The following is a 26367-nucleotide window of genomic DNA, read 5'->3' as shown; positions in this document are numbered from 1 at the left end:
AATATCCTGATTTGTGAAGGCTGCTCTACTCCAGATCATTTCAGTGTGCAGACAAAGAGTCTGTGCAGCACCTCAGCAGTCTGGCGTGTAGGAAAGCACAGAACAGTCTGTTCTGTTGCTGCTGAAGCCTGTCGCTGTGTCACAAGGTTTAATTGAGGCTTCCTCGCTGTTTGAGTTGTGTACATTGTGCAGCACTTTGGTTTTAGATCACAGTGTTTCTGCCATCTAATGCCTCTGAAGTTGCACTGTGGTCTTTGCAGTGAGAGATAACGCAGTGGGTGGTGATACTCGCTCTATGTCTACCTCAGGTTCATGGTGCTTGTGACTGTACCATCGTGGTCAACACAGCAAAAACATGGACATGTTGAAGGTCAGTCAGAGAGACATAACATTATACTTGCAAATTCAGGATTATATAAAGAAGCACAAAAACGTGACTTAACCATAGCAGCTCATCATTGGTAGAAAATAAACATTTTCTGCTCAGAGGTGACTTCTCTACAGCAAACACTGTAAAGAATTGGCCCATGTTTAGCCCAGACTGTGTCCCTCCCAACAAATCTTATGATTAATCACTTGAACAGTCAACAGTCTGGTTGGATGACTGGCTGGATTTCTTGTACGTCAGCTGTCTGCAGTCTGAGCAGTTTCACGGTCTGAGTTCACACCTGGCTGCTGCCTGAACGTCCGTTATGAACTGCACAGAACTTGTTTTGATATTAATGGAGTCACATTGTACATGTTGTGGTTTAAACTGTGGTTCTTGAGATTGTTGTGATATAAAACTGAACTTCACTGCAGACCAGACTATCTCCCTATTCTTCTTCTTCCTTTCTGTTCATAAAACTGTACAAAGTTATAAAACCTTTCTATCTCTTCATCAGCAATGCACTGTAGTGACCAATGTTCCCTCTAATATTTCATGTGTCTGGGCATACACACAAGCTCCCTGAGCACACTGAGGACCATTGTGAGCAACATCAGACGTGCACGCTGTGGCCACACACCAGTATCACACCTGATCAACACCTGGGATCATAGCAAGTTACATGGCTTATTAAAAGAATCAAATTACAGCAGCAATTTCCATTCATTTACTTTTAATATAAGTGATTTGGCCCACTTAAAATGAAATGCACTGTTGTTAGCTAGCTAACTTGCACGGCGCCGCGGCGCATATGGGAAGGGCACCTACACAAGCAATGTCAATGCTATGATTGGCTGCATAGCGTAAGTGAACCGTATCGTATCATTGGCTGGACATCTGTCACTCACTGTGTTACACTGCAAAAAGTTACGGAAAAAATGTTATTGCTCTAATTAATTTACAGTTTATGTAGAATTTTATTTTATGCGCTGTATAGATTTTCTTGTGCGCTGAGAATGTGTGGGCAGTGTGCGATTGCCCAAGCGCGCAGCTTAGAGGGAACATTGGTAGTGACCTTATGTATTTTAGCAACCTGGAAGTGCTCTGACTTTTAACCTCCTGTCTGCACGGTGATGACCTCATAAAACTGCTCAGATATTTGCTTAAATGTACGATGACATAATGAACAAAAATAAAGTAATGTGCTGGTCGGTCTGTTATTTGTTAATAATAACATGACATCAGAACAGAAGCTGTCAGAGTGTGGCCCCAGGTTACTCACGTCCCTGTGCACAGGACTCTAATGCAGCGATGTCAGTTATTGATATCATAATGAGTGTCGGCCCCCTTTCAATGGATGCCTCTTAGCATCGGCTCCTATGCACAGTGTGAGCACCTAATTTCACAGAGTGAATTTTAAATCTACACTTTGTGCCTGAAATTAATTACAAAAGATTCTGTCCTTCATGTTGGAGCCCATCTAACTGGTGGTGGACTTGGTGACTGTCTGTGCCTAAAATGGCCCTGAAGGGCACAGTGTTGTTGTACAAACTTGCCAATGTAATTCCAAACACTGAGATCCCTAAAGGCTGCTTTAAAGCTGTGAACTACAGGAACGTAATGCATTCACTCAAAAAATGTGCTGCTCTGTTTTCATGAATTAACAAGATTATCATCTCAGAATTCTGAGATAATAATCTTGTTAATTCAGAAAAACAGCTGTTTTTTTCTCAAGTGAATGCATTACACTTCCTAAGTTATTTTAACAACAGAAAATAAAGTATTCTGCTGGCATCCTGCAGCTGTAGGTGAGTTACAAATTACGGACAAAACTGGAGCAAATAAGTGGAGAGGAACAACAAATGTAGCTGCTTCCATAGAGGTCACGGGGCTCACTGAGTGATTCACTGAAAATGATATTCAGTATAATTCAATTCAAATGCATATTTACAGCATGTTTAAAAACAGCAAACAGCTATAAAGATCAACAAACACATAAGTGATCAAAATGAAGGAGTCAGTTGATCTTGTTTTGAACACTGATGAAATTAAATATGTTTTAAGCCAAGGTTCGAAAGAATCATTGGATGGGGCAGATCTGACTAATGTTGACAGGCTATTCCATAGTCTGAGGCCTGTGACTGAGGCAGTGCTGTGACCTCAGCAAGCTGAAGTCAGTGTGAGGGACGGTCAGGACAATCAGGGTGATTCACTGTCACCAGATCTCAACCCAACTGAAAACCAAAAAAACCTAGAAAACTAAACCTGGAGAATGTACGACTAGGAGCAGTGAAGCTGTTCTGGAGGCTTGTGATGGAAAAACACTTCACTAACACACTTTATGATGGGTTTTACTTTGTCACCCAGCCGTAGGTAGTCTTTGAGAACAGCAGTCTGACCATTTCATTACAAAACCAGCCTTGAAAATCTACCTGGGTTCTGACTAAAGAATATAAAGAATATAACTAAAGAATATAACCTCATCTCTGTAGAACATGACCATGGTAATGTATGATGAACAGTGTCCTGGTATTAAACTCATATATTTTCTGTTTCAGTAACTGTTGGGAGAGCAGAACAGTCTAGATCTGAGCTACGAGGAGATTACAGCCTGTGCTAGTGTTTGCTAAAACTAGACATCACAAAAACGTTCCTCGAATACACAAACTCAGCACACCCACACACATCCTCTGACACAATCGACAGTTCACTCACACACTCTCCCACTCTCACTCAGCCAAAGGGAGACTCACCTTCCAGCATTGATGAGCCCTGTGTCTTGTCCGGAGCAGATGTCGTCCAGAATGAACGCTTCATCACAGCTGGACATGTTAATGTGGGTCAGGTTGGGTTTGCACACGTCCAGCCAGTAGGGGGTGTGTTGACCAGTGGACAGCTGGAGGATGTCAGTTATCAGTGCTGTCACACACAGGCCAAAGATATGGACCCCTGAGAACAATAACACATTTGTGAATATCATGTTAATGTGAGAGCTGCATCATCTGTTTATTTCTGTTTCTGTGGTTTGTTGCTAAAAACGTGCACAGACTCAGCTGTGGGTATAATTCATGTGTCCTCCCACCTATGAAGCGCACAGCCCTGCGAATGTAGGAGTTGAAATTACAGCCTGCAGCGTTGATGTTGGCCTCGGTCTGTGTGGCTGATGACCTCCTGGACAGATAGCAGTACAGAATGGCCTCTCCGATCAGAATCTACACACACACACACACACACGGAGGATGGTGGACAATGAGTCTGTGGTTTTGTGTGTTTATTTACACAATATCAAAATAGAAGATAAAGTGTAAAAAACTGACAAATAAAATTCGAGGTCACTTGTTCTGGAGCTTTCAACCCAAGCTGAGGAAAACTACAAGGAAAACAAGCACGAGCACCGGAAAGATCCAGCATCGTTAAACTATCATGTTTTAAATGAGTGTTTCTCGAGCTGTCTAAGAGTGACCACAAAGCCTGGTAGTAAGTGTTGTAAATGTGTTGTTTTCAGTATTATATTAACATGTAAATTCAAACAATATTATATGAATTGCCTGTTTTGTGTTGCAGTTATTGGACTTCAGTGTAACTGACCATTTTGCGACGCTGTCTATTCCCGTAGCTTTACCAGTTTACAGTTTGTTTAATGATGACTAACGTGATAGTTAGCTTGCCCAGTTAGCCTGCCCTAGGATTGTGCTAAATTTATCCAGTTGTCAGCAAGACAACAGACAATGTCTTGGAGCGGTGGCTGAAGACCGGGTCAATTAAAAGAAATCAAATGAAACCTCTGACACAATGAACACAACAGGCAAGGTGCAACAACCTGATGCAAGTGGCTGATAGTTAAAACTCTGTCCCTACTACTGAATCAGTAGCCCTGTTGGTTTTGGGGATGTTTGGGGAGTTAGGTGGTCCCTGACTCTCACTCTCTCTCTCTCTCTCTCTCTCTCTCTCTGGACTACTTTATGCCATTAACCTTGTATATTTTTCTCTCCCGTAGTTTGTGCTTCTCCTCTCTCTCCCTCTCTCTGTCCTCATTCTGCAGGTATCTCTGCCTCGGGAGCAGCAGGATCCAGATCCACCACTACTCATCTTTACTATTAACCACTGTTACCTGTCATCATTATTGATAACACCATTACCTACACAGCTGTTCCTGGTCTCTCTCTCTCTCTCTCTCTCTTTTCTCCTCTCTCCTCCCCCCACCCCCCCCTTTTTTATCTCCTCCTAAACCCAACTGGTCGAGGCAGACGGCCCCCCACCCTGAGCCCGGTTCTGTTGGAGGTTTCTTCCTGTTAAAAGGGAGTTTTTCCTCCCCCCTGTCACCAAGCGCTTGCTCTTTGTGGGAACAGTTGGGTTTTTCTCTGTAACAAAGTAAGGTCTTGACCTTACCCTGTAAAGTGCCTTGAGATAATGTATATTATGATTTGGCGCTATACAAATAAAATTGAATTGAATTGAATTGAATTGAGTTTCATTTTAATGGTTATGTGGTCTGAAAACGTTTGAGAAACACTGTCCTAAAGAAAGATGATTTCTTGGCTAAGCCTTTCTATCTATGTGTGTGCATGTGTATGGGGGAGACCCTGCTGGTAGAATAAAGGCAGGTTATACTGAAACAAACTAATTTTAAAGGCTACAGAGTTTACACCTGTTCCAGTCAGCCACATTGACTGCTGGGGGTAAAGCTCGCTGCCGTAAAATAGGTTTCCATCCAAATGTTGGATCAAATTTAACCTAACTTCAGGAACATCAGCAATGTTATATGAATAATAGGAGTTAAACACAATGTGATAAACAGCTGGTGGTTGGGTGCCATCAAACCACTGCAGAAGAAGAGGACACAACTAGATGACATTTAGAGAAGCTATTTTTAAGTTTTGATGTTGCTAAATAGCCAACATTAGCATTAGCAGCTGTTTACTTCCCAGTCTTACCAAGAACTTCAGCCATCATTGCGTTTACAGGATAAGAGGTTATGACACGTCCTCTGAGCAGCTACATCTTCAGGGCAGACTGGATGCTATAGTGACTCGGTATCAGAAAATGATGAAACAGTTCAGATGCACTGGGGCTAGCTAGCTAGCATGTTCACTTCATAACATTGGTTTCCACCTGTGGAGACAGCTGTTGGTGAGTAAAGGAATGAAGTTTGACACTGAACTCACAATGTTTCTTCTAAACTAGTAAGTAAACAGCTGTTAATGCTAACATTAGCTATGTAGCAATAGCAAAACTTGGTGTGCCAGTCACACCTCAAACTATGGAATCTGGTAAACATGAGGGAAACATGACATATGTTTGTTTCATGTATTATTTTAAGGTTAGAGTCTCATTGCTCCAGATCTGTGGACCACAAACAACAAATGTCATACGCTTCACAACTTATCTATCCTCTTATATATTAATTCTTCCACCTAAACAAAGCATTAAAAACTTGATATTTTTGGCTTTTTTCAAATTACAAGTTTTCACTCAGTTTGACATAGATGACTTCTTTTACTCGTCTTTCAATCTTTCTTCTCTCATTCATCTAATCTGTGTGCACTACATTGCTCTGCTTACACCTGGGTGTTTTGTCCTGAGGGTGGAGGGTGTTTGTTAAAGACTGTGATACCCCCCAGCTTGTGCTCCAGTGAGCAGTGAGAATCAAAGAGTAAATACTGATCTCTATGTGTGGAGGGAGGTGTCAGTATACTTCAATGCTGAGGCTTTTGTCATCTTCAAGTTCACAGCACAGTCCAAGAAGACAAGAAGACATCCTCCTGAGTGAACTTAATGTTGTTGTCCACGGGTAAGAAGTTAAATGCCTGGAACTCCCCAGCAGTCAGTTAGAAATGAAGAAGCTTTTCAGACGAGAGGTGAAACATCTTCAAGAACCTCAGATAAGTCCAGTTGCCTTTGTGAAGCTTTAAGAGACACCATGACTGATGACAGAGACTGAGAATCTTCCCAGAAATGCTGATAAGGGTGGAAGTTTCTGTTGTACAAGCATTGTAGCTTGATACAGTGTTGCATTGGACTGATACAGTGCAATCATGAGATTGCCAGATTGACAGATGCTACATCTCTAAAATCTAGATCTGCAAGAACACTTTACAAAATTAGCAGGAAATGAATTCTAGTTTCTACCACCTCTATGAAGTCAGGAAAATTCTAAACCGAACCAATAAGATGTGCCTTTGTGTTACCAACCACAAAAACACCTTTAGACTAAGAGTGGAAAAGATGGTCATGACTGAGAGCTGCAGCAGGCAAGTTCACTCAGCAAACAGTAGTTTAAAAGATTTCTAGTCAAAGTGGTTAAAACAGCTCTTGTTCCAACTAAATGTTGGAAACAGGTTTCACTTGTGCTTCTCTCAGCATGGTCAGACTCCCACAGCATTATGGGCACATTTCTAAATTTGTAGCGTGTTGGAAACAACTTCTGTTTGTTGGAGGAAGGTTTTCCTATTGAAACATCGTTTACTACACACACAGTGGCTTCAGAAAGGTTTCAGACCTTAGAAAGATAGATAGATAGATAGATAGATAGATAGATAGATAGATAGATAGATAGATAGATAGATAGATAGATAGATAGACAGATAGATTAGAGTTTGAGTGACAGCATTTAAAGACTCTCAGAGCAGGAGGAAAAAGACTGTCTGCTCTGATGAGGCAAGGCAAATCTATTTGTATAGCACATTATCATACACACAGGTCATTCAATGTGCTGAACAGAAAATAAAAGAAGCATAAAAGTTGAGGTTAAAAGCATAATAAGAAAACAGTATAAAACAGATTATAGAACAGATAATATCTAATTAAAGTGGAAGATTTAAAGATTAATTAAAGGCAGTGGAGAACAGAACAGTTTTTAGCTTCTTTTTAAAAACAGTTACAGTTTGGGCAGATCTGATGTCCACAGTGGCTGAAAGCTATTTCACTCTGTTAAGTTTTAACTCTAGGCAACACTACCTGAGCAGCTCCTGCAGATTTTAAAAGCCTATCAGGCTCATATACATTGAACATTTCAGAGATATATTTAGGGCTCAGACCATTCAGTGACTTGTAAAACAATAAATAAAACTTTAAATTCAATTCTGTATCTGACTGGAAGTCAGTGCAAAGACCTGAGAACTGGAGTAATGTGCTCTCTTTTTTTAGTTTTATTCAGAACCCCGGTAGCAGCATCTGAACAAGCTGTAGCTGTCTCATAGTCTGATTTGGTAAAACCAGTGAGGAGAGCTTGACCCTGAAGGATATAAAGGCATGAATAAGTTTACTCATAAGATAAGATAAAAACTGTACCCTTAGGGCAGAACTCCAAACACTATATCTGGCGAACACTCGGTACTGCTCATCACCTGGCTAACACCATCTATACGGTGAAGCATGGTGGTGGGAGCATCATGATGTGGGGGTCATTCTCAGCAGCAGGGACAGGGAGACTGGTCAGAAGAGGGAAGGATGAAAGCAGCCAAAAACAGAGAGGTCCTTGGGGAAAACTTGCTCCAGAGTTCACACGACCTAAGAGTGAGGCGACAGTTCACCTTTCAGCAAACAGGAAGAAAATGTTGGCGTAGCTTCAGGACAAGTCCCTGACTGTCCTTGAGTGATAAACCCCACATAGAAGATCTGTGGAAAGACCTGAAGAGTCCTGAAAGAGTTTGAGAGGACTACCCAAGCGGCTGAGCATAAGCAGTGACTTCTTCAAGAAGACTCGAAGCTGTAACTGCTGCCAAACAGGCTTCTACAAAGTAATGAATAAAGTGTCTGAATCAGTGGCGGACAGCCCATTGGGAGAAGGTTAAATCCATCCATTGAACTGCATTTCTATATTGACCAGATTAGCTACAATGGCCGCTGTGTTTTATTCCCTCCGCTGTCACTGCAGAAAGAAATTTAATTCACCTGCTGTGTGGTGTTGACAGAAAGATCAGTGTCTCTGTTCATGTTTTTTTCTCCATGCCCTCCTAAATGCATTAATCTGAGTTTTGTTTGAAAATGAAATCCTATTAAATAGGATACGTCTCATTATCAATAAAAATTAACATTAAAATGACAGGTAATCGTAGATTATGACAGAATTTTAAGACCCTGTCTGTCAACATTACAGACGACGAGAAAGTGTGACGTAACCTTTTACACCTGCTCTGAATACATTTGCAGTTTTCAACTTTTAACAAGTTGTAAAAATTTCTAAAAACATGTTTCCACTGTGTCCTTACCGGTTATTGGCCTAAGATTTATAAGCAAAAATGGCAATTTAATCATTTTTCAGTTCCAACATTGTTTTGTAGGGTGTGCAGAAAGTGAACGGGTCTGAATACTTTCTGAAGTATCTGTGTTTGTATCTTCATTTTAACATAAAAATCAGTAAGTGTGGACAGCTGGGTCACCCCATGGATGTATAATCACAGTCCCAGTGACAGACATTACTGTGAGGTCCAGTGTGGAGACTGAGGAGGTGGAGGTTTACTTACAGTGACGGTGGGAGCGGCGAAGGCCAAACTGAAGAGCAGAGGTAGTGGGCAGACTTCCTGTCTAGGCAGGATGTAGGGCAGAGACAGACTGCGGTCATTACAACTGTACCCAGAATGCACCGGTTGGAAAATATCTGTCAGCTCCAGAAAGTAAAGACTGACGACAGAGGAGGCCAGGATAGGGAGCTGCGGTGAAGAATAAAGAACAAGACAAATGACCTTAGTGAAACTATTCAAACTTCACATGTATGACCAGGACAATTAATAAACACCAGGGCTGGGTTGTTTGTTTGTCTGATATTTAATGATCCAGGCTATGGACATATTTTGAATGGCACTTAAAGAGTATTCAGACTGTACAGCCAGCCCAGAAACACCTTTCTGAACACATGAAAATCAGTCAATACAGGAACAAAACTAAAACAATTACTCCAGTAAGTGCAGTAAGTCTGAATGTTCGGTTCATGTTTGCCACCAACTTTGTCAGTTGGGTGTAGAGTGAGCTGAGAGGGGAACTGTGATAGGCTTAGACCCTGTCAATCAATCAAATATGTCACAAAACATGCAAGTAAGAGTCAGACATGGCAGCAGCTCTGTGAGGCTGCACCTACACACAGCGGTGTTTTGAGCTAAATGCTAATGTCAGCATGCTAACATGCTCACATTGACGTCCTGATAAAGTCCTGATGTTTAGCAGGTGTAATGTTTACTGTCTTACTTTAGCATATTAGCTTGCATCTGTTATTTAGCACTAGACCCAAAGTGCAGCTGAAGCTGAAGGGAACATCATTAGTTCAGCAGGTATTTGATCATAAATTGCACAAAATAAAAGTGTGACCTGATAATAGTGCTAGATGAAAAGTCAGAGGATCAGTTTAATGGAAATACGTTCAATAGTTGTTGAGTTCTTTCATACAAAACCACAAGTTTGAAGCTTATGACAGTGAGAAAAAAAAAATACTGGATCATTAAACATCCTCTAGGGAGAGCAAGTGAAAATTTTGACCCCATAATAGCACTACAGGAAATCAGAGGATCACCAAAGTCAGTAGGTTCACCCTGTGGGGACCAAAAATGTCTGGACAAAATTTCACAGCAACCAATCCAATAGTTGTTGATATTTCAGTCTGGACAAAAGTGGTGGAGTGACTAACACTTCCACCCGTGGAGCCAGGCTGCTGGCAATGCAAAAACACCACTATGATGCACAATAGAAGATGTGCTTTAACTTCTATTAAAATAAAAACATACATTTTCCATCAAGAGGGACATTTGAGGTTTTCCAGGTTCACTTCAACAGTGACAACAGTTTCATGGATTCAGGAGATTCTAATGGTCTCAAACTTACAGCACTTCCATACTGACTTCAACGTGTAAATGTGGTGGTTTTGAATCATTACTATCAGACAGGGATCTGACTCCGGTAGCAAGTTGTTTCCAAAGCTCTGACAGTGCTTGTTTTTCTGCAGCACCATAGGTACCGAAGCTTCTGTAGATGTCAGAGCTACTGTTGAGGGCAGTGTAATAACACAAGTGTCCCAGTCTGACATCAAAGTGAAAGCGAAGAAGAAGGCAGATACGGTTAACAACAACACATAGAATGGTGTCAGGTACGGCACAACTTGTGGGAAAAAAAAACAAAACATGTCAAGACTGGTGTATAGAGATATTTTGTATTCAACAAGGATCATCAGGGGCAAGTTATAGACAATGAAAAGCCATTTAACGTATGTAAACATCACAGAGCATTTCAGATGAAAGGAGGAAACAGCTCAGACTATTCTGAGAGACAGACATCAAATTGAGTTTTATATGAACAACATGTCGTCGATATTTTCATATCCTGACATGTTACTGTTATCGGGAATTGTGACGGCTGACATCTGTTGTAGCAACGCTCCACACACAACGTTTATAAAGGCTAACGTCAGCTGTTTTTATGCTGTGGTATTTAATTTGGTACCAAGAATCACTGTATTTCACTGGCGGTTCGACGGTGCCCTGCAATGGTCAACAATGTGGTAGGTTGACATTCTCCATTTGCTCCTCTCTTTTCCCTCACTGTTCAGTCACGTACTGTCGCACACTAGAGTGCTGCAACATGACCTCTATGTTGGTGTCACCACTCTTGTTAAACAGCACGCCTACTGATGTCTCATGGAGAGCAGATGAGAAAAGAGGTAAACTCCCAGTTAGAAAATGGCTTAGCCAGGCCCAGTTGTAGTCCCTGGAGCTCCCACTGTCACGTTCTATCTACTATCACGTTCTAAACCCCAGGTAGTCACACTCAAACTACTACTCAACAACACCTGATGTCTGATTTCTTTAGTGGAAGGAAAATATCTGCGTGAAATACACACAAAAAGACGAGTCACAAACACACATGCAGTCAAGGAAACAAGTACATGATTTTTTATTTTTTTGTAGTAGACTGTAGACTGGTCAGCACTCTGAAAGTCAGTCTGCTAACAGCAACAACACACCTCTGACTGCTTCTGTTAACCTTATATTTGTCAGGTAAGCAGACACACGCACACACACACACACACACACACACACACACACACACTGCTGCAGTACAGACAGAGGATTATGAAATGTAAACTGAAAGGAAAAAGAAGACCAAAGAGTTACAGTCACACAGTCTCTTCACAACAATCTGCCATGAGCACAAATCATTTTACTTGCTGCACTTTAATCTGCGTTACGGTAGATATTCAAGTGTGTCCCAAGCCTGACACAGAGGACCTGGAAGAGCATGTACCATTAAGGCTGAGTCCTTAATGCAGTGGCTCTGGTTTGAATCAAACCCAGGTCCTCTGCTGCATGTCATTACCTCTCTCTACCTGACGTTTCCTGTCTCTCTCTCTCTCTCACTTTCACAATCATATTAAATGCAAAAATGGTCGAAAACAAACCAAAACAAATGTGGGCCAGACTGGGAAACTGTCCCCAGTCTTTTTCAAAGAAATCTTGATCAGTCGACATCATTTCCACGCGACGAGAGATCAGAAGATAAAACTATGCTCCTAGAAAAGGTATTTCATAATTAATAGCAGTGGCAGACAGACATGCAGCTGTTTTACCCACTGTTTGCTCTGCTGCTATTAAAGCACAGACACAAGGATATGTTCTACCTATTCTCAAATGTCTGAGGTGAAAGCCAACACCAGCCTGAACTGTTCACAATATTACCTCAATTCTACAATAATAAAACCAATGTGTGTAGAGAGTTTATTGTATCAGCTTTTAAATTACTCTGATGCCAGATGTTTTGCACACAGAGGCTTTAAAATTACAATTCATAAGACTTTCATTTCATAAAGACACAAAGTGCAACACAAGTGTCTTTGATAGATTCAGCCCGACGCAGTTGTCATGTTCCCATCCAGGAAATACACTTGTGCCCATCTGAGCGCATGGTCTGAAGATGAGGTGTGGTCAGGTGCAGTCTCATCTCTTATCTTTAAGCGACGATCCATGGTGCAGCTTTTATTGTGAAGTAGCCACAGGAAATGCATTATACTGTATCTCCCACCAAGATCAGCGTCAGTGCATCTGCAGAAGAAGACATGGTCTTCATGCTGCAGAGGTAAACAAAACCTTTTGCTGTAACACCCAGCTGAGCGGAAAACTGGTGGTTCCGTGCACGCAGCATGATAACAGATCAGCCTTATGAATCCTCTCAGCCCAGTTTGTTTGGCTGCACTGTGAACAGAAGAACAAAAACAAAAAGATACACAAAGGTGTCACCAAGTCAACAGGGACGATTGTAGTCAACAGGGACAATTGTAGCTTTAATTTATTTATAATTTTTGCTACTTACAATCATTGAACATAACCTGAGATTTGAAAATTCAGAACAGTGGATACAGTGATATGTCTTTACTAAAGATAATTTGTTTACTACACAGCTCTACTACTCCTGTCTTGGGGGGTTTGTTTGGTTTTTTTTAAAGTTTATATTCACATGTTCATGTTTACATTTACATTTACATTTAGTCATTTAGCAGACGCTTTTATCCAAAGCGACTTACAGAAAGGGGAACAATCAAGGTCAAGTGCGATAAGAAGTGTTAGCGCAGCAATAAGTGCTAGTGACGATTCTTTAAGTGTAGATTTGCTATGTAGTGCTAGGAGAGAAGGTGCTCTCTGAAGAGCTGGTACTTCAGGAGTCTTTTAAAGTTAGAGAGTGACGCCCCTGCTCTGGTAGGAAGTGGTAGTGCGTTCCACCAACGGGGGACAACGTGAGAGAAGAGTTTGGATTGCCTTGAACGAATCGTTCGTTAGAGGAGCGCAGCGGTCGCGAGGAAGCATATTCCTGTACCAGGGCGTTCAGGTAGGTAGGTGCAGTACCAGAGACAACTTTGTAGGCAAGCATTAGAGATTTGAACTTAATGCGGGCTGCAACAGGTAGCCAGTGGAGCTCGATGAGCAGCGGGGTGACATGTGACCTTTTGGGTTGGTTGTAGACCAGGCGCGCCGCCGCGTTCTGGATCATCTGAAGTGGTTGCACTGTGCGGGCTGGGAGGCCCGTCAGGAGGGCATTACAGTAGTCTAGTTTTGAGATGACCACAGCTTGTGTCAGGAGTTGAGTAGTATGTTGAGTTAGGTAAGGTCTGATTTTTCTGATGTTGTAAAGTGCATAGCGGCATGACCGGGCAACTGAGGCGACATGATTGGAAAAGGTTAGTTGGTCATCAATCATAACCCCTAAGTTTCTCACCACCTTGGTGGGGGCGAGCCATAGGGAATCAGTTTTGATGTTGATGTCATGGTGTATTGTAGGTTTAGCTGGGAGAACCAGCAGTTCAGTTTTTGAAAGATTCAGCTGGAGGTGATGTGCCTTCATCCATGTGGCGATGTCTGAGAGGCACTCAGAGACCTGTGCAGAGATCGAGGGGTCATCAGGAGGAAATGACAGATACAGCTGAGTGTCATCTGCGTAGCAGTGATAGGAAAAGCCATGTGAGCGAATGATCGGACCCAGGGAGGTGGTGTAGATAGCAAATAGTAGGGGCCCCAGCACTGAGCCCTGGGGGACCCCTGTGGTGAGGTGATGCGAGGTGGACGACTGTCCAAGCCAGGATACGCTGAATGAGCGCCCTGTCAGGTAGGATTCAAACCAGGAAAGAGCCAAGCCAGAGATGCCCATGTTAGAGAGAGTAAAGAGGAGGATGCAATGGTTAACTGTGTCAAAGGCAGCTGATAAGTCAAGTAGAATGAGGACAGAGGTCCTCTTGCTTCTTTTAAGGCTTCCGTCACAGACAACAGGGCAGTTTCAGTTGAATGACCGCTCTTGAAACCAGATTGATTTGGATCAAGAAGATTGTTCTGTAGGAGGAATTCTGAGAGTTGTTTAGCCGCTGCCCGTTCAATAGTTTTTGATAGGAATGGAAGAAGCGAGACAGGGCGATAATTCTCGACCTCAGCAGGGCTGAGAGAGGGTTTCTTGAGTAGAGGTGTTACCCGAGCTGCTTTGAATGCAGTGGGAAAAGTGCCGGAGGTCAGTGATTCATTTATCACATGTGTGATAGCTGGCGTGATGGTTGGGCTAATGGTTTGGAGGAGGTTTGTTGGTATAGGGTCCAACGAGCATGTAGTAGGACGGCTACATGTCAACAGTTTGGATACCATACTCTCAGAGAGGGGTGTAAAGCCAGAAAAAGAGGTGCTAGCAACTGTGCTCGGTTGCGAAAGTGCAGTAGCTGATTCAGTGCCACCCAGCTGAGGTACAGAGAGACATGTAGTAGGACTGCTACATGTTACAGTGCTAGGAGTTGGGTGGAGAGCAGGCTGGACTGAGAATTGGCTGCTGATTGCTGCCATTTTGCCTGTAAAGAATGATGCAAATGTATTGGCAGTAAGGCAGGTAGGAGGAGGAGGAGGCGGAGGGTTGAGTAGTGATTTGAAGGTGGAGAAAAGTTTCCAGGTGTCAGCGACACTGTTGACTTTGTCATTGTAAAAAGCAGTCTTTGGAGCAGAAACGCTGGTTGAGAAGGAGGATAAGAGTGTGTGGTAGCTTTTGAGATCATCGGCTAGTTTGGATTTGAGCCATTTTCTTTCAGCAGCTCTGAGTTTGGTGCGCTGTGAACGGAGGGTGTCATTCAACCATGGTTGGGATTGGTTGGATCGAGCAGGCCTCGTAGATAAAGGACACAGTCTGTTCAGGCATGAGTTCAGAGTAGAGATGAGTGAATCAGTGGCATCATTAACCTTCAGAGAGGAGAATGTGCTGAGTGGAGGTAAAGCAGAGGCAACAGTAGAGGAGAAGTGGGTTGGTGATAGGTTATGGAGGTTAACCATAGATGGAGGAGCAGAGGGTTGCTCTGATAGAGTGACATTAAACTGGATAAAAAAGTGATCTGATAGGTGGAGAGGCGTTACCACCAGTGCATCTGCGGCACAGTTTCGGGTGAGAATCAGGTCAAGGTTTTTGCCAGCTTTGTGAGTAGGAGGGCTCTGGACCAGCTGGAGGTCAAATGAATGTATTAATGACATAAAGTAATCAGAGTCTGGACTGTCTAAGTGGATGTTCATGTCACCTAGGACAAGCAACGGACAGTCATGGTCAGGAATGGATGACAACAGGGTATCTAGCTCGTCTATAAAGCCACCCAGTTGGCCTGGTGGACGGTAAATGACAACAAAGTAGGCCTTAACAGGGGCCGTTACTGCAATGGCATGGTATTCGAAAGTGTCTTAATTAGTAGAGTGCGACAGCGGAGTGAATTGCCATTTGTTGGAAATTAGCAGACCAGTCCCTCCTCCTCGACCAGAAGGGCGGGGGGTGTGGGAGAGGGTGTAATTAGTGGAGAGAGCAGCTGGGGTGGCTGTGTTCTCTGGTTTGATCCATGTCTCAGTGAGAGCAAGGAGCGTAAGAGAAAGGTGATTGGCATAAGCCGTAATAAAATCGGTTTTGTTAACTGCAGATTGGCAGTTCCATAAGCCCATGGAAAATGAGGCAACAGTGTGTGAGGACTGTTTTAGAGGCCGGAGGTTACCTGGATTTCTGCGTCTTTTGACAGAGTGTTTTCTGTGCGGATCGGAGACCACGATAGGTATGGAGTGGCACATACTGTACTATTAAGACTGTGGAGGGAATAGGACCGGTTCGGTCTTGCACAGGTAAGCTTGCTTGTCTTAGCCTCGTCCGTCTTCACCATGGACGGCTGAACGCTACGGTTGACGCTTACGCTGACGCTTCAGGGACCAGCCCTGTTTATACAGTTTCATGGAATTGAACGTGGCTGTTCCCGCGTATAGGCTGATTGCGACCAGCGTAGACCGCCCTCTGTCGTTGCTGTGAATGGTTTTTCAATTGCTCATACCTGAGTGTTCTGATCACCCGTAGATGACCGAAACTCGCAGCTCTTATTGTTCGCTTGGCCTCAGTTGTTTACAACGGACAGAGTTGAATTCTGAATGATTCCAGAATTCAGAAGGATTCAGATTTAGACTGCCACAGAAATATTCAGAGATATTCAGACCGCCCCAGTAGTGTAATGCTTACACTATGCTGAATACTCTGACCGCCCCAGTCAGTATAGTGTGATGCTTACACTTTCACTCACTTAGCGCACCAGAAGGACCTTGTCCGCACCAGAAGGACCTTCAAACCCCACAAACCCACTATCACAGTATCTCACAAAAAACTGCTGCCATGTCACAGTGTCCTACCTTTATCCTGAAGTGGTTTGTTCATACAAAAGTGAATTACTACTTCATCACCTTGTGTGACAACCTTGAGGCCATAACGCAGTTCATCTTAATTTGCTGCTTGAAAAGCAGCAAAGTAATTGTCCCCCTCACCCTTGAAAAGTATTAGTTATGTGAACTGCAAGTAGAGCTGAAAATATATAAGATTATTAATTGATCAACAGAAAATCAAGATGTCATCTGAGGCAAAACTATTTTCTGATAGATTAAACAATTAAAAATAAAAAATATCTCACAACATGAATCGATAAAGAAAATAACTGTTGGTTGCAGCCCTAACTGGCAGGAGTAAAGGCAGAATTATTACTTGATTACTACCAAACTCTTCCCTAGACCCCTGCACAGATACATCATAACAATCCTCAGTAGGGTGTTATGTTCACTTTATTGCGATGTACTAGCACGATTACAAATTGCGAAATGATGGATATTTCCTAAACATGGCTGTTTCTGGAGTTAGAGACTGCATCGAGCCTCGCTTCTCTGTTCAAATTATCAACTGCATGATCTGTCTATTTGTCTGAGGCGCCCACATTTCTGACTGAAAGAGTTATGTAAAGACTTATTACTGACTCTCTGTTTCCACAGCCTGCAAACAGGGCTCTCCACCAGGGCTGTTAACTTGCTACAAGTTTCGCTCGATCCCTAGTAATCCACATTTACCAGTTCTTGCCCTCTGACCCTCAGATGACAGCACTAGTTATCTTAAAGTCAGTGTGGGTAAGAGTCCAGCAAAAGTAAAGATGTATTGTAATGTTATAACAGGATTAAGTGTCCAACGCTGTGTGCAACGCTGGCTGCTCCAGAAGGTTGTACTTTTGTAGTTTGACCTAAATGCTAAAGTCAGTATGCTAAAATGTTCACAGCGGTATGAGGCAAGCATTACTGTTTTCTTATAATATTTCTTGAAGATGTACATTTTGAGTTATACCTCTTGGATTTTAGAATATTAAAAGTAAAATAATCATAATGGATAAGTATAAGTATTGTTATAAATCACTAGGCACTAGGGCATCCCTAATTCAAGGTACTTTTGCTTCCTCATTGACCATGAATAACCATGTTTACATAGGCTCACCAATAGGAGAGAAGTTTTACTGAACCATTTTTTTTTCTGCTTCATGAACAAGAAGGTCATAGTATTGTATCCACGCAAATGAAGCCTTTATGTGTCAGCCTGAGTCAACATCATTAGGCTGCTCTTTCAAGAAAAAGACATGTTCAATGCATGAACAATTGAAAGTTTAATACTGAATCCTCAAGCTGAAGTGAACATACTGACTCATCACTGTCAATGTCAAATAAGTTGTTGTTTGCGATTTGTAGCTGTACTTACTGTGGGGCCACTCACAGCTCAGCTGTGCTTTTCAGTATGTAACACAGGCTGTTTTTTCTCATACGAACTCTGTCCACACCTGATTCTCGGGACAGTGTAGCACACAACAGGAGATTGTCCGTGTCTCACCTACTGCAAATACTCTGTGAGGTTCAGATGAGGGCTGGTACCAGGATCAATGGGCAGGAGGCGCCCACTCTCACTGTGAATTCTTCGTATAACGACCTGCTCTGTTCACACATGGGCTCAATCAGACATTACACTGACTGTACTAAGGAGCCGGCAGGGTAAAGTCCATTTAATGTTTAATACAGTAGGTTTCTTTACACTATGTTATAATTTGATTTACTCTGATTGGCGTATGGAAAGCAGTGTTGTTGTGTGACTAGTCAGAGTGTGTTTGATAGTAGGTCGTTAGTCCCACTATAAAAGGACAGGTTCTTCAAAATAAGGAGGATCAAACAGCATGGAAGTCGCACCGAACGACATGTAAAGACAATCACATTATGATTATTTTAGCAGATACGAATGACGATTTCAGTAATTTTTAAGGCTGTCAAAGTTAGCGCGTTATTAACGTGTTAACGCAACATGCCTTTAACGGGATTAATTTTGAACCTCGGGCCACTCCATAGCTCGGGAAATCAGGAAGCAATGACTGAGGTCGATGCCGTTGTGAGCAGTAATGGATGAAAAAGATGTTTTGAATGGCAAGTTCAGCTTCAAAGTCTTGCCAGATGGCTCTCTTGACAGGACAAAAGTCATTTGTATTTATTGTCGCGGTGAATTTACGTACCACCGGAGTACGTCTAGTCTCGAATACCACCTGTCGGCCAAGCACACAGCGGATGCACAGAGCCCGGCGCCCCCTCCTCGCATGAAGCAAACCATATTTATTTCAGCATCTTGTTTTACAATGCAGTTTGCACATGTTAGTTACTTGAACTGAGAGTATTTCTCATTGTAGCAATAAATAAACATGACTTTTTTTTGCATAAAGCAAGCATTTGTCTATTCTCATGTTGAAAAGAGTATTACAATCAGTTTAAGATACATTTAGAACAGATTAAAAATATGCGATTAATCATGATTAACTATGATCACTCATGCAATTAATCGTGATTAAATATTTTAATCGATTGACAGCCCTGGTAATTTTACATTTCATTTTCATTTTACGTTTTTACATTTTCATTTCACTGAAAAAAATACAAAAATCATGGTGATATGGTTTTCTTGGGTCCTGTACCAAACAATATTGTTCCTTTCCATCTGGAGAATATGATTTGTAGGCTGCGGCGTCTCTGTAGCTGTACAAAGCTTCATTTATAGTATATAACAACACATTTTACCTTTATCAAAAAAATGCAGCTCTTGCGATTTGGATATTGCACTTGGCCACAATGTAACACAAGTAATTGTTGAGCCCTGGAAAAAATGTATAGATCTTTATCATTTAGGGTTTGACCTAATTTTAAACAAACAATATCTTTTATATTACAACAAGACCCCCCCCCAACTTTAATTTTATAAGGGCAACATGACTTCATTATATACTTCATTAACCCCTCCTCTCCGTGCACACTATGAATCTCGGCATGATCAGGAGGGAGGATTGCTGTTGGCGTCTATCTATGTCCTGAGCTCAACACTGTCAGAGACCCAACTCTACAAATAAGTTATCAGCAAGTATGTAGGGACATGTGAGTAGTCAAGGTTACTGACTGACCCCTTTCTGTTTGTCTTTCTGTTCAGACCGAGGACACACATAACTACAAGGAGCAGAGGACACAAACAGACGCAGTGGAGAAAGAGGGAGCTGCTAGCCGCCCTGCAAACTGGGAAAACAGATCTGTCACATCTCATCCCCGGATTGGTGCCTCTGTAAAAGTGTCGCAACCTCTGTGTGAGACACTTCGATGGGTGATTGTGTGTTTTTAAAACTTATATCGGGGGTGCAGCTCACTCTTTCATCCCTAAGCGCAGTGTAGCAGCAGTGCTGGGCAGGTGACAGGTCTGTTTACAGTGTCTGTTCTCTGAAAGACATCACAGCAGGAAAGTTGGTGAAAATTAGTGAGTTCAACCTAGATAAAGTTGCCAAAAATCACTCCCAAGATGGGTCTTATTTGCAGAAAATTAAGTTAAGTTAAAAGCTAATTATTTTCAGAATGCTGTTCTATCTTCATTGTGTTTTCTCTCCCACCTAAGATCTGTTGTGTTTATCTAGGGCTTTTAAAATGAAGTGATAGAGGTTTGTTTTCCGGTTTGATACAGCTGCCACTGTCCACTGTCAGCAGAAGATTCTGCCACATCAGCAATGCCACTCTCACAGTAATGATGGTGTACTCCCACCACTAGCTAGATGTTTTGTTAGAACTGTGTGGAAACATTTATAGGTAGGGATGCCCCGATTGACTGGCCGATTTTCATAAAAATATGTGATCTGTAAATCGGTATCAATGCTTATAGTCACTGATCACCTGAAAACCAATCAGCTGTGGTTAATACTCTGGTGTCTGCAGCTGAGAGCAACACTGTGTGTAGTGTTTAGTGTAGTCCAGCCTCCCGCACAACAGGCCACCAAAACAAAACAACATGTCAGACCATGTAAAACTTTTACAAAGTTTGTGAGACTGACATAACACATCGCGTCTCAATAGCAGATTTAGAGATGGGCAACATATACTGGGCAGCCGCCCAGGGCTGCTTCTTGTCGGGGGGGTGGAGGGGCACAGAGGAAAAAAAAAGTTCCATTTGCATGATGTGTTTTCTATCACTCATTTGTACATCACATCAATGACGTTAGGTTGGAGTGGGCGCTCTTTCTACGTTGTGCAGGCTTCTGCTGCTGAGAAGGTCTCCTCTCTCACTCTCAGAGGTGGTGGGAGATGTAGAGGGAGGCAGGGGGATAGTTTCACCACAGGCCCACTGGAGCAGGGGAGCAGGAAATTTATCAAATAGCACACTTCTATCTCCATACAGTATCAATATTAACCATGCAATTGCTGGGCAGATTTCATATGATGATGTAATTGACTTTGCATGAAGGAGCGCAAGAAAGGCCAGGCTTTAGATGGCAGTTGTGCAATTTAAAATGTGTGCATCTTGTTTGAAGTGTGCTGCTATAACAAAACAAAAAATGATCGTTATTGGATGTGTATCGGCCAATCACACTTATAGATGATCAATATTGGTGGCAAAAAACGGGATGGGGTCTTCCCTACTTATAAGCCACCTGTACTGAAGTACTGCTGTAGCTGCAGCTACAACAGAGCAGACTGTGCACAGGTGTAAACGCAGACATTCAGGCTGTATCATCAATGAACTGAATCCAGTCAATGCCTGATGTAATAACATCATACTGTATCTTTCTTTTAATCATCTGGAGTGTACTATATCATGCATATCTGATGAAGTGAATGCACGGTGATGATCATTTTAAATCAACCAAAGCCTGAGTGGCCACTGTGCACACACAGGAAACCAGGCTGCAGTAGGGGTGTTTTTCTCCTCTTAATGTCTCTAGCCCTGAACACACAGTTATAAAAATACACCCCATTCAGAGGTCCATGTTGCCTAGCAGCCAGTTAGTGGGTAGGATGGTGTGACTGTGAGATAGAAAATGTTGCCAACACAGAGCAGCTCTGTCAGGAAGATAAAGGAGAAACGAGGAGCAATTATGATAGATTCTGAATATTTTCAACCTTCACCAAAAAAAAAGAGGCCAAGCTGAAACTATCCTTAATCATACACAATATTTACAGTTAACGCAGCAAAATTTTAAGAAAAGAATAAAATCAGCAAAAACTGTGTCAATAGGCTTTTGAAAAAACCGACACATCACACGCTACAGGATATTACCAAGATTATCATGCCAGAGGGAGCAATCAGATCTCACCTCACGTGATCTCACCTCACGTGATCTCGATTCATGTGATCTCATGGGGGAAGCAGGTGTAAACAAAATGGAGACTAAGATGCAACAACTTGCTGTGATGTTAATAAAACTTTGCAGAGAGAAAAAACAAAAGCAGAAGGATAAAGGGGTCTGGTTGAGGAGATGTGTGGAAAGATGCCGTCAACACAGGTTGTCTACTCTACTGTCAGTTTCGATATCTGTCAACAGTCATATGCTAGCTAATGTTAGCCTGAAGGGCAAGAATGTTTACTGATGCTGGGCAACAATGTCAGCAGCTCTGGGACTAACACTACCTGTGTTCCAATTCAGAGCCTGCATTTGAAGACCAACTGCGTCACAGCGGTGCAACTAGATTTTGAAGGCTCCTTCAAATGCAACCGAGAAATGTGCCCTTCTTTTCCTGGGTAATGAAGGCTTCAACGGGTGGATCCTTTATGGCCCAAACTATCCCAAGATAATATGGCAGTGAAACAACACCAACAGAGAGCCCGAGGATTACACTTTATCTTGGGTTTCAGCTCAGATCAATAGCTAACAGTACAACTGTTAAAACCAAGGCCTTTAAAACCTCAAGTTTTTGTGATTTTTGGGGCCAGTGCTGAAGAGTCTGTGAGTAGTTCAAGAGATGTACGACTGGATCTGTAAACCCATCACATGACCAGATAATCTGGGGTGAACATCAGTACCGACCAAGGATCTGGACCATGTTGATGAAGGCAGCAGCCGCCCTCTGCTCACTGTCCGAAAAATACCTCAACAGTGGCTTGTAGACTTGTAGACAAAATCCTTCCAGACATTAAAGGGGCACTTCACAGAATTAACATGTCAACCTCAATTTTCTCATCAAGGTAAGTACTACACAGCCTGTATAATGTCTTCATCATATCTTTTTCAAGTCTTGGGCTTGGAGACCAACTTAAAACAAAAAAAATGTATTACAAACAATGGTTCGGATTTTGAAAGACATGGGTCTTATGAGGCATTGAGGTGGTGTTGGTCCACATGACTATATACACTGAGATAATATAAATGTGTCAGCCCTCAGAGATGTTCCTACAGCTTTCCCTGTAATGTATCTCTGGTTAGGCCATAGGGGAGTTTTAAGGCAACACTGGATATATTGGATTTTTTGATTCCCAGTTTGCTGAGTATTCAACTCAATGAATTAGTAGACTTCATCACCTGGTTAATTTTCTGTAAATTCACTATATCACAAACTAAACTACACTCACGCATATACATGCCACCACAAGGACTTCAGTGCGCTTTGGCATCAATTTCCAGGTGTCTGATCTCAACAGGAGAGACTGAACACCATTCAGTTGTGACTCTTTTGGTCATAGCAAGACTCTATTAACTGCTCCAGCTCTGATGACGCAAGCAGAGCCTGAACTGTAGCAAGCAAGACTCAATACAGATTTGATTATTCAAACCACTTAAATCTTTGAAAACAGGAATATAGAGGTCAGACTCCAGGAAAACATTATTTCCTTGGTGCTGCTCAGTCCATGTTTGTCTGAGCATGGCTGCCACTGAGTAACAGTGTGCCTTTATTCACCATGACAAAAAACATAAAGATTACGTTAACAATCGTTTAAATGTCAAGTGTAGGGTTAACATGGTCTCACCTGAGCTAAAAAATGATCTTTTTTTCATCCTGGCCTGTCATTGAGAATGCAGTAATAGATAATATACTGTCGTTGTGTTCATATTGTAATATGACATTTTCACAGTACCAGAAATGTAGCTAATATCCAAACAAAGACTGCCCTTGTGAGCCACTACTTCTACTAATACAATTAATATTACTAATAATGGCAAAATGTTTAATAGTTGAAAGAGGAGCACATCCTCAGGCCTACAGACAGGTTGTTCCACAGTCTGGGGGCGGATGAACTAAATGCAGCATCACTAGAAGCTTTAGCCCTGGAGCGAGGGGCAGCCACTGTGAGAGAATCAGTGGAACACAGTGATCTGTCAGAGACAGACTACACTGTGGCTGTTTGGTTCTTCATATGATGACTGGATGGATAATGTCTCTAAATTGTGTTACTGTGGTATGAAGTTGAAGTACATTTCCTCATCTGGCCAGCTGTTGTCTATAAATCAGTCTGTCTTTTCCCATCAAGGTGTTTTGACTGATGACACATGATTGATATTAAGGTGCTTGAGGTGACTGTCTCTGTTGGTCAGGCTGTAGAAATCTTTGTATCCTGCTGCACAAAATCGCTGTATGCACATGGAATCATAATATCCTGTGGAGACTGCAGTGTCACTGGCTACAAATACAACTGGGTAAACAGGGATGAGGAGAATACAGATTCTCAGTGTCACTGCTATCAAACTGCACATGTCTTGTGATGGCAGGATTACAGCCTGTCTGGCTCGTGGTTGTGTAGCATCTCAGCAGTAAATATCCAGAATCATAACTTAATATTTATTCACATTATTAGCTTAACCTGATTTTGGTATTCAGTGTGGTTGCTTGGCTCCCTGGGCTGCAGGCCACAAACTGTTATAACTACATGTTCCTGAGAAAGAGCTGTCAAAGGCCTGACCATCATCTGTCAGCACAGACCGCCCCTCTGTGCTGCCCCCACTGTAAAACAGATGCACCAAAAACAGACACAACCTGACCTAATGAGAGCACTGACACTACGGCTCTGATATCAGGACGTGTCAGTGAGCCACCAGTCAGCCAGTGGGTCAGTCAGTCAGTCAGTCAGTCAGTGGATAACCAGCTGACCAGTCAGTCAACCAATATATCAGTCAGCCCAAAGCAAACAGCCTGTCAACCAGTCTGCTCCAATTACCACACACCTCTGCAAGGTAGTGCTACAGCTCGATACTGTGAGGCGACACACAGACAGACACACAGACACACAGACAGATAGACAGATAGACACACACACAGACACACACACAGACACACAGACAGACACACACACAGACACACAGACAGACACACACACACACACACACACACACACAGATAGACAGATAGACACACACACAGACACACACACAGACACACACAGACACACACAGATAGACACACACACAGACACACAGACAGACACACACACACACACACACACACAGATAGACAGATAGATAGATAGACAGACACACAGACACACACACAGACACACACACAGACACACACAGACACACACACAGATAGACAGATAGACACACACACAGACACACACACAGACACACACACAGACACACACAGACACACACACAGATAGACAGATAGATAGATAGACACGCACACAGACACACAGACACACACACAGACACACACACAGACACACACACAGACACACACAGACACACACACAGATAGACAGATAGATAGATAGATAGATATTCACCTCTACAAAATAAAAGCACGGCAGCAGAGTGACGCTGTCCTTGGTCTCCTTCCCGCCTTTCAGCCGCTCCTTGGCACGAGACATCACGAGCGGCTGGTGGTCCCTCCCGTTGCCGGGAGACAGGGAGCTGTACTTGATACCCGTCGTAATTTTGGCGTAATTCCGACCGAGTCCGGTTCCCCCCAGACCCTTAACGGCGGACCTCCATCACCCGGTGAGGTGAGCTGGAAGTGTCGGTGCCCGTCAGTGTGACTTGTCGGTTGTCGCCCCTAAAATGCGGTTTTTGGGCTTCAAGGAAATGTGTCAGCGCAGAGCTGACACGGGCTCCCCCAGATCTGTTGGTCCTGTCCGCTGACAGGAAAGTTCATCCTCTGATACACACGGGGTTGAGAGGAGGGGCTTCACTCCTGCCTCCCCGGGAGCCCCAGTAACACTCCTCTCCGCTCCGTGTCCCCTCAGCGCTGCTCTGCTGCAGCAGGTGACGACGTTAAGATAGCAGCAATACACTAGCTCATTTCCTGTTGTGACTTTCAAAATAAACCTATTACAATATTTCTCAGCACTTTTGTATCCCATTCAATCAAATTTTACACTCGAGCTTAACCATTTGTGCAGATATTAGCAAATTCGTTGCTATTATTTCCAGCAGGGTTTCGCTTTTATTTTGGTGGTAGAATTATATTACAAATATAAAATAACATCCGGTCATCTCTGGTTAACGTCCGCTGACTTGATGTTGCTGTAAATCAGCAGGTGCCAGGCGGTGGCGAATATTGAGAAGAGGTGAACTTGAGGATGTCTCACTCTGCACCTATTTATCCATGCAAATATACAGTGGCTTCAGTTTACACTATTTTCAGTCAGACATCGTTGTGAACTGTTTTGATGAATTAACTATTTTCCACTGAAGTTAACATAATTACTAATGGTGGGATCTGTGATTAATCCACAGAAATATTTTGGGAAAAAAAATACATTTTTTGAAAGTCCAAAAAAATCCCATTCACCTCCATTCTTCTGTGCTGGCAGGAGAAGTCACAATGGCACATTCCTCAAAATAAAACTGTAATAAATACCTCCAGGTCTGTGTGGGAAAATATAAACATCCCCATGCCATACTGCATGCCACTCACACTATGTATGATTACGTAAAGCAGTGGCTTCCAACCTTTTTGGCTTGT

General features: G+C 42.6%; 1 protein-coding gene across 2 annotated transcripts in view; it reads right to left on the bottom strand.

Annotated features, from left to right (window-relative positions):
* plppr4a (phospholipid phosphatase related 4a) overlaps positions 1-25771 on the bottom strand; it is a 55078-nt gene extending 29307 nt beyond the window's left edge. Inside the window, exons 1-4 of one of the 2 annotated variants that reach the window (XM_071491424.1) lie at positions 25187-25771; positions 8833-9018; positions 3450-3579; positions 3121-3316 (exon numbers count right to left, since the gene is read on the bottom strand). In XM_071491424.1, coding sequence (XP_071347525.1) covers positions 3121-3316; positions 3450-3579; positions 8833-9018; positions 25187-25270 — 596 coding nt within the window. In that variant the 5' untranslated portion in view covers positions 25271-25771. The other variant, XM_071491425.1, reaches the window with a different exon arrangement.
* Positions 25772-26367: the final 596 nt, after the last annotated feature.

The sequence above is a fragment of the Trachinotus anak genome, unplaced genomic scaffold (assembly GCF_046630095.1).
Source record: "Trachinotus anak isolate AG129_WGS33_773 ecotype Australia unplaced genomic scaffold, CSIRO_AGI_Tana_v1 ptg000012l, whole genome shotgun sequence".
In the NCBI taxonomy this organism is placed as follows: Eukaryota; Metazoa; Chordata; class Actinopteri; order Carangiformes; family Carangidae; genus Trachinotus; species Trachinotus anak.
The sequence above is the reverse complement of the archived record's forward strand: the minus strand, read 5'-3'. Positions and strand labels throughout refer to the sequence as shown.